The sequence below is a fragment of the Momordica charantia genome, unplaced genomic scaffold (assembly GCF_013281855.1).
Source record: "Momordica charantia cultivar OHB3-1 unplaced genomic scaffold, Mcharantia_2.0 BLBB01000022.1, whole genome shotgun sequence".
NCBI classification, from domain to species: domain Eukaryota; kingdom Viridiplantae; phylum Streptophyta; class Magnoliopsida; order Cucurbitales; family Cucurbitaceae; genus Momordica; species Momordica charantia.
Window position 1 is genome coordinate 1 of NW_028275178.1, and position 9,971 is coordinate 9,971.

Genomic DNA, 9,971 nt, shown 5'->3' on the forward strand with positions numbered 1-9,971 from the left:
TAAAGGTCAAACAACCGCTTCATTCTCTCTCCAATGTACCTTCTTGTGTTTTGAGAGCAAGAAATTAGTACTAATAATTCGTCTTTTTCTCTCCATTCTTATTCCCCCATGTGAGTGAATTCATTGCCACACACCAAAGATTTCCCTCTTCCTTGTCTTGTCCAGTTTGTCCTTATGCCAAATTTGTTATAAATAATAATATTATTTTAATTTCTTTATTCCCTCCAACACTTCTCTTCCTCTTCCCTTTTTACTTTATTATTTAGGACCAAGTTTCTTACTTTTTTTTTTTGTCATCTTCAATTTATTTTTAAAATATAAATAAAAATATTATTTTTTCATTTTTCTAATCATGAGCTTTTTGGATCATGCCCGCTCTATACTTCTTTATTAAAAAGAGTAAATAAAACAAGAAACGAAAACATCGACAAATAAACTTTTAAAAGTACACATGAAGTAGTCTTACACAAACCAGAAGGAAAAAAGTGAGAGATGAAAGAAGGTATGAGAGAGAAAGTTGGAAGGAAATGGAGGAAAATGGATAAGGAACGGTGAGTATTAAAAAGAAAAGATATTTGATAATATCTTCACATAAATAAAACGTGCATGAAATATGTGAACATATCTTAATATTTCTTATTTTTAAAAATTTATTGGTTGGTATAATATCTTCAATATCAACATCAGCATTCACATGAATAACGTGAACTAGCATTCACGTGAATCATGCTAATCTACATCTACCTCGTAAATATAGATCTCCTTTTTTTTTAACCTTCGTACTCATCACCAATACAAATTTGATGGGTAATTAATTTTTTAAAAAATAGGAAAAATATCTAATTTTATGATTTTCTCCCCCTCCTACCAAAAAAAATAATGATTAGATTAGCAAAGGTAGATATAATACTTTTCATTTTTTTTATAAATAATATATAAAAAAATTCCAATCAAGAAATATTATCATTATTATATAAACTCATACCCATCACATTTGGGAAATTGACCCAAACGAACCACCCAACTAAAACCCACCCTAAACCCTAAACCCCAACCAAATTTTCACTTTGTTCAAAAATTCCAATCAAGAAAATTGTTTTTCTAACCTAAAGCATCTTTTTGTGACATGTCAGTATAGGAGAAACTCGGGCGAGATCGAAGCCAACTCGCTCGAGTTTTGTAAAATTTGGTCGAAATTGTTGGTTAATGGGCAATTTTTTTATAACCTAGGGGATCTCAAACAATTTCAATTAATATATATTGTCGTATGTAAACTTATCTATGGCTCGGTGGTGTGAATCTAACTTCATTTAACATGTCCATGTACAATTCTTGCTTTATACTGCGATTTTTAATTTATTTTGCGAATAATTTCATAAAGTTAAAATTCTAATACAAAACAAGCTCAAACCACACCTTGAAGATGGTGGGATACTTAAGGATCCATCAAGCAATACAACATCTTTGTTATAAAAGTTGTGAATCAATTATTTTGAGAAAATTTTACAACTCGGGACAAGTTTTCTTCGAACTCACTCGAGTTTTCCATTAATCTTGGACAAGTTTTCTTACAACTCGTCCACGTTTTACTTGAATATTGTCTTGTCCATTTTTATTCTAACTAATATTATTTCGTGAAAAACATTTTAAAATTAGGTTATTTGAATTAAGAAAATACGTCCATTGCGAGATTAAAAAAATTCTTACAAAAAATAAAATTTATTCGTAAATAATAATCCTATTAAAATTTTATTTAATATTCAAGCTTTTAATTAAAATAATATGACATAGATTAAACAAATGTATTGTTATTGAAATATTAATCTCTTTATGAAACTAATTAATAATTTATTTATATGGGATTAAAATTAAAAAGACATAAAAAACCAGCTAGCTCAAGTCTCGCTCTCATAATTATAATCCTATATTCGAAACAAAATTTTAATTTCATAATAATTAAATTAATTAAATAACAATCTTACTAATGCTATATTTAAAATAAATCTATGATTTCCTTCTTTAGTTAACGCTAAATTTGAAGGATAAAAGTCTAAATCTATTGTATATTAAATACATTAATTCTCACCCCCAATTAGTTCAAATATACCTTGTTGTAGTTATTCATAGTAATAATCCAACTTTTCTCTTCATTTTCATCCCACGTGAATGAATTCATTACCACACACCAAAGAGATTTCCCTCTTCTTTATCTTAGTCTTTATGCCAAATTTGTTAATTTATAATATTATTTTAGTTTCTTTTATCCTTCCGGTGGTCCTTTTCTCTTTCTCCTCCGTTTTCTCCCTTTTCTTTTTGAGAAGTGAGAGGAAATGAATAAGAAAGGAGTAGATTGGAAGGAAGAAGAAAGAGTGGAAGGGAGAGAAATCGAAAAAGAGAGTATTAAAAAGAATAAAGAAATGGATTCACCTAAATGTTATTTAATTATTTAACAATATGAATTATGTGAATATATAATATATTTTATTTTAACAAATTTGTCAATTACTCGAATTGCTTTGATATCGATACCAGCATTCACATGAACCACGTGAATTAGCATTCACATGAACCACGCATGAATCTATATTTATATTGGTCTTCATATTAGTCATAAAAAAAAAATTGGATGGAATATGATTTTTTTTTTTAAATTAGAAAAAAAAATACTAATTTTATGCTTTCTCCTCTCTTACTCGTACAAAATTTAAGGATCTTCCATTACATTCATTATTGTTTTAAAAAAAAATTCATTCATTGTGTCTCCAATGAGTTCAATTTACCTTCTTATAGTTTTTTAGAGTAATAATTCATCTTCTCTCTTAATTTTTATTCCCCACGTGAATGAATTCATTACCACACCAAAGATATCTCCCTCTTCCTTATCTTATCCATTTTGTCCTGATGCCAAATTTGTTATTAATAAAAATATTATTTTAATTTCTTTATCCTTCCATCACTTTTCTCTTTCTCCTTCGTTTTTTACTTTTTTTTTTTTGGTTTTTATTCAGGACCCATGCATTTGATATTGTTTCCATTTTTTTATTCGCCTCTATTTTTATTAGGAAATTTCAAACATTTTGCAATTATTGAGGTTTCTTATATTATATTCTCATTTTTGGAAAAATATTTTTAAATTGTTTAGAACATTTGGAAAAAGAAAACAATTATTCTCATTTTCCACTTCCAAAAACCCACATGAAGTAGGTTTTACACAAACAAGAAGAGAAAAGTTGATAGATGAAAGAAGACATGAGAGAGAAAGTTTGGAGGAAATGAGAAGAAAATGGATAAGGAGGGGAGGGCGTGAGTATTAAAAAGAAAAAAAATATATTAGATTCACATCAATAAAACGTGCATAAAAGATGTGAATATATCTTAGTATTTATTATGTTTTAAAATTTATTGGTAAGCATAAAAGCTATGATGTTAATATCAGGATTCCCATGAATAACGTGAACTAGCATTTATGTGAATCTTGTTAATCTACCTCTCTATCGTGTAAATATAGAGATCTTTTTTCTTTTAATCTTCATATTATCCACCAATAAAAATTTGACGGATTATTAATTTTTAAAAAATAAGAAAAATATCTAATTTTATGATTTTCTCCCCCTCCTGGAAAAAAAATTAATAGTGATTAGATTAGCAAAGATAGAGACATAATATTTGTCATTGTTTTTAAAAATAAATGTAAAAAAGGTAGGGATATTGCCAATACCATTTTTTTTGGGGAGCACTGAATCAATCCAGAAATGTTATTATTATATATACCCATACTCATCACACTTCTTACTCCACAGAAACGTGTCAAAAAATATTGAGTCCTTGGTCTTCTTCTTACTTTGCTATTCACTCTTTTTCCTGCCCTTCAGTTCAAGGTACATCAAATCATCAAATCAATTTTCCTATTTTTTTATATATTACAACTGTAGCGTGGAGATTAAATTCAAAATCTATTGATTAGGGACCGATGTCTATTATTACTGAGTTTAACTCATACTGATATTAAATCAATATTTTTTAATTATTTACTTGCTATTAATAATTAATATTATGCTGATCTAATGATAGACAATAGACATGGAAGCTGCAGCGGCTATAAATGTGTATCCATTCCACCGCACTAAGACTATTCATCTGGTATGTGCTAACAATGTAAAAAATGTACATCTTCTTCCATCTATGCACTTGTATTTTAGTTTTATTGAAATAAGTTTACAGGTGACTCATATACTAGGTTTTTATTTTAATTTTTTTTTTTGTTATTGCAATATATATGCATATTTGATATTTTTATATATTTCTTAAATTAAGTAAATAATTTAGATTTTTATGTCGGGTAAATTTACAGTGTGGACCATATTTCTACTAATAAATTTAAATTTATCCCTTAGATAAAATGCGAAATAATTATAAACATATAGAATTATATATATTTTTATTTTAGTTTATTCTTTAAACTATTTATATAAAAAATAACTCAATCATATTTTATTTAGACAAAGTAATATCAAACTGTGTTTATAATAACTGCATCTAAGATTATATTTGGAAAAAACTTTCATTTTATACCCATAAAAACTGGGTAAGTTGTATAATTTTTTTACCATAAATTTTTAATTTTATCAAATTCAACCATACATTTAGATAAGTGTTGCACTATTCAATTTTCACTTCTTCACCGAGTAGTTTAAATAATTATAAAGAAACACGATAAATATTCTATAAAAAAACTAATTAATATGATAAAAAGCTAGTTTGATTGATGCACAAAATTCACACCTAAATAACTCTATACCATAAAAGCTTACAATTAAAAAAAAAACAGCTCTACCGTCATTTTTGTCTAAATTATGTCAATTTCATATCAAATATATTTTTTTATACCTCGACACATATGAGATTATTTTTTTAACAAATTTTCAAATGAAAATTTATTAGAAGGTAAAATTGCTACACTTTTAACTTTTAAGGTCAAGATTGCAACACATATATAAGTGTAAGGTGTAATTAATTGTAATTGAAATCGAGGTTAAATTTGGTCATTTTCCTTTATGTTTATACGAATTGAAGGTGTAATTTATTGTAATTGAAATCGATGTTAAATTTGGTGGTTTTCTAATATGTTTATGAATTGTGCGCCACTAACGTGAAATCGTGGATCCGCCCCTATAGGTGAGGCATGCCCAGGGATTTCATAATTTGAATGAGGACCTAGATTCACTTCTATCTGAGGAGTTTTTTGATGCTCGGCTTACTCCTGTAGGATGGAAACAGGTAATCGCTTCCCTTTGCTTATTTAATTTATAATTACTATTTTCCCCATAAATTGAACCCTTCTTTATGCTTTTCTGGGTGTTTTATTGAAATAGGTCGACACTCTACGCAAACATGTACAATCACGTGGAATTTCTAAGAAAATTGAGTTGGTCATCACATCCCCCATGTCAAGGTACCGTATTGTTATTGTATAATTTTGACCCCTTGGCTTCTATTATATATTTATTTACAATTTCAATGCAATTTATACTGTAGGACTATTGAAACAGCTGTTGGAACCTTCGGTGGTGAAGAGCACTCGGATGATTTAAATGTTCCTCCCTTGATGGTGGAAAATGCTGGGGGTAACAACCGTCCCGCAATATCCAGTTTGAACTGCCCGCCAGTTTTGGCAATTGAGGATTGTCGGGAACTTATTGTACAAATTCTTCAACTTCAAACTTCTCAAATGTTGTTTTAGGAAGCTAACATCTTCCAATGACATATATTATATTGAGCCTTAAATATATTATTGGATTTTATGAAAAAATCATTAATATTCTTTCATTCTATAGGGCGTTCTGCCAAATGTGAGGAGGCGAAGCATTAGCGAGTATCGGCCTCTTTACCCTGCCATTGATTTTTCAATGGCAAGTTTCACTCGAATCTCTTGCTAATTTTGTGTTCATCTCCATTATAAAGTTTTTAACTTATTTTCATATTGCTTTTTTTTCTCTCTAGATTGAACATGATGAGGATGTTTTCTGGAAGCCAGACGTCTTCGAGACCGAGGACGAAATTACTGCTAGGGGACTGAAGTTTTTCAAATGGTGAGTGTGTATTTCATTCATATATATATATATATATATATATATTTACGTTTTCTTTTCGTTATTAGTTTTTTCTGCCATTAAATTAATTCTGGTTTAGTATTTCATGTATTTTATTTTGGTCCGTTTTAGGATTCGATAGCTCCTTAATTAATTTCTGTATCTCTCGGTTTTCTACTTTGGCCAGGTTATTGACTCGGAAGGAGAAGGAGATCGCGGTTGTCACCCATAGTGCATTCTTAATTTTTTCAATGCTACATTTTGGAAATGATTGCGATCTATTTATACAAAGTGAAATCCGCGGAAGGTAAGCATTACCTCGATATATTATTAATAAGGATATTTATACAATAAGGAATTTAAAATTTTTAAGGATGAATAAACTATTACTCAACTCAAAAGCTTAAGTCGATGGGTTGGGTAAATTTAATTCATGTATGAGTAATAAAAGTCAATAAATTCATACATTTTTATGCTTAAAGTGAGTTTGATGTATTTTTCTCTTAAAATTTACTATTTTTTCTCCTATATTACTATTTATGTCTATTTCTTATGCTTGTCAAGTGTTCTATAATGTCTAACAGGTGTCAAATCCATATCCACTTTGTATAGCTAGTGTGTATGATATGTTTCTATTGAGCTAATAAGTATCTCATACATGTCTAATAAATGCTGGAGATTCGAATGTAGACACGTATTTAAATATACCGCATCAAATGTATTTAATCTCTATTATTAATGTCGGAGGGATGGAGAAGTATTGCGATACCATATAAATTAGTGTTGTCAAAGCTCCTACATTTAATTTTAAGGCTTGAAATTTTATTTTTGTCTTTTAATTTGGACTAAAGAGATTCATGACTTTAATATGCAGTTTTGCGAACGCTGAGCTTCGTTCCATTGTTCTTATCGATAGGAGGTAAGCACATTTCTCGATATTTCATTGTTTTCTTTAGGTATTATTATGATCTAAGACTCCATCAATTTGGTTTATCATTTGCAGTAGGATCGGATCAGACTCCTCGAATAATTTCCCAGGAGGAATACCGCGAGGACTTGATCTTCCTGTCGACATTGCAATTAAGAAGAATCCAGAGTTTCAGAAACGCCTGAAAAGCTTAGTTAAGTGATATCACCAAAGAGTTCTAATTACCTTCTTGTTCCTTTCTTTGGGAGCTTTGTTGAATTCTGAAAAAACTTTGTTGAAGTTATTATCTACCAAGACAGGTTGAGACTTTAGATTTAGACTACATCTGTATGTTTGTATCTTAAGAATTGTGTTTGTCTGTATCGTATCTATCAGTTGTACTGTATGCTTGCTTTTCTATTCAGTATAATAAAATGAAGAACATTTTCTATTCTGTATAATTTTTGTCTTCTAATAGAAAGCGAAAATGAGAGGAACGATTTTAGTCATATATATGCATTCGAAGAGGAACAAATTTTTCTTATCTAGATATGAGTCTCCTATACCAATCCAAATCCACTCTCTGTAAATGCAGTAAGGTAATTAATTTTCATAATTATGTCTTTTTTTTTAAAACAAATTTTCATAATTATGGCATTTTATTATATATGCTTTAATTGATATTGTTGGTACATTGGATAAAGATGATGGTCAGAAACATGAATGCTAATGATTTAAGAGTTGCACCATTTTTTTTAGGGAAATCAATTCATTTGTTTGGATAAATTTATAGTTTGTGAGGCGCTAATGTTTATTTTGTACCCAAACAAAAAACAGAAAGTATTCTTTTAGAACAATAACATATATTTGTTTGACTTGAAATATAAAGTTACTAATAATAACATAATTAATTCTTAGACCATAAATTAAACAAATGTTTATTTTTTTAAAATAACATTGTTTTAAAAAAATCCCAATCCCAAGTGTTGATTTTATTCCAAGGCATTTTACATTTGGAAACTCTAAAATTTACTTGGTGCTTTCTTATTTTCATGTTGATCATGAAAACAATGAGGGATACTGTTAGAAAAATAATTTGCTTAGGAAAAGTATGTTTAAGAAAATGACATATAATATATAGGTTAGGACTTGAGAATGACAAATAAATTCTCACGTTGACTATGGAAGGAAATGATCATAGATATATAGGTAAGACACAATATTTCCATTGATTTGGATATTTTGAGTTGATTATGTACAAAACCAGATAATATGAACTTCAGAAGATTAAATTATTTGTACAAGCATGAATCATTCTTTGATTGGTGTTATTCTTGATGTCCAATCATCAAATTCTATTGGGCCCCATGTTGCAGTACATATTTTACCCTCCAACAACTACTACGAGATCTTTTTTCTTTGATCTCCAATGAATAGTTTGAGTGGCTTAGGGTCTAATGAATAATTTTGAGGTCTTGGATTCAAGTTAGACGCAACTTCCATCAAGTGGGACTCCATGCATTACAGGTATGGAGACAATGCGCATATCCCAAGTATAGGGACGTAAAGGTCAAAGGGTCGCCGACTCTTGGATAATAGAAAAAAACATTTCAAAATAAAAAAAAATCTTCCATTCTTTGGTAAACACTAAATTTAAGGGTGAAAGTTTAAATCAATTGTATAATTAAGTACATTCATTCTTGTTTTAAAAAAAGTGTATATATATATATATATAGACATTCATTTCTCTCCAATAAGATCAATGTACCTTCTTGTTGTTTTTGAGTAATAATTCATCTTTTCTCTTCATTTTTGTTCCTCATGTGAGTGAATTCATTGCCACACACCAAAGATATTTCCCTCTTCCTTGTCTTATCCATTTTGTCATGCCAAATTTGTTATAAATAATAATATTATTTTAATTTCTTTATCCTTCCAACACTTATCTCTTTCTCCTTCCTTTTTTACTTTCTTTTCCCTTTTTTTTTTAATTTTGAACCCATGGGATATTTTTCTCATTTTTTGTTACTCCTTCCTTTTTTACTTTCTTTTCCCTTTTTTTTTTAATTTTGAACCCATGGGATATTTTTCTCATTTTTTTTGTTACTCCGTTATATTTTTATTAGGAAACTTGGAACCTTTGACAACTATCTATATTTTTTGTTCTAATTTTTTAAAAAATATTTTCAAATTGTTTAGAACATTTGGAAACAACTAAAACAAGTTTCTTATTTTTTTCATTCTCATCTTCAATTTTTCCAAAATATAAATAAAAATATTATTTTATCATTTTTCAATTCAGAAGTGTTTTGGGTCATCTAGTTTTATTTTTCTTTATTAAAAGTTAATAAATAAAAACAAGGAACGGAAGCATCAACAAAGAAACTTTTAAAAATCCACATGAAATAGGTCTTATACAAAGAAGAAAAAAAAAAGTGAGCGATGAAAGAAGACGTGAGAGATAAAGTTAGAAGGAAATGAGAGAAAAATGGATAAGGAAGGGGTGAATATTAAAAAGAAAAAAAAAATTAGATTCACTTAAATAAAATGTCCATGAAATATGTGAATATATCTTAATATTTCTTATTTATAAAAAATTATTGTTTGGTACAATATCTTCAATATCAAGATTCAACATTGACATGAATAACATGTGCTAGCATTCACGTGAATCATGCTAATCTACATATACCAGGTAAATGTAGAGATACTTTTTTTTTTTTTAATCTTCATATTAACCACCAATAAAAATTTGATGGATTATTAATTTTTAAAAATTTGAAAAAATATCTAATTTTATGATTTTCTCCCCTTCTAAAAAAAATAATAGTGATTAGATTAGCCTGGAGACATAATATTTTTCCTTGTTTTTAAAAATAAATGTAAAAAATGTATGGATATTGCCGATGCCAATTTTTTTAAAGCCTCACACGTGTCCATAAAAATATTATTATTATATATACTCATAGCCATCA

The 9,971-nt window shown here is 28.3% G+C and overlaps 1 protein-coding gene across 1 annotated transcript; it reads left to right on the top strand.

The window, feature by feature from the left end:
* Positions 1–3,742: 3,742 nt before the first annotated feature.
* LOC148207935 (phosphoglycerate mutase-like protein 1) lies at positions 3,743–7,457 on the top strand. Its single transcript, XM_088118189.1, has 10 exons — positions 3,743–3,878; positions 4,072–4,140; positions 5,176–5,277; positions 5,373–5,452; positions 5,536–5,698; positions 5,835–5,909; positions 6,001–6,089; positions 6,277–6,396; positions 6,964–7,008; positions 7,093–7,457. The coding sequence occupies exons 2-10, from the start codon at positions 4,081–4,083 to the stop codon at positions 7,217–7,219; spliced, it is 861 nt and encodes a 286-aa protein (XP_087974315.1). The 5' UTR covers positions 3,743–3,878; positions 4,072–4,080; the 3' UTR covers positions 7,220–7,457.
* The last annotated feature ends 2,514 nt before the right edge of the window (positions 7,458–9,971 follow it).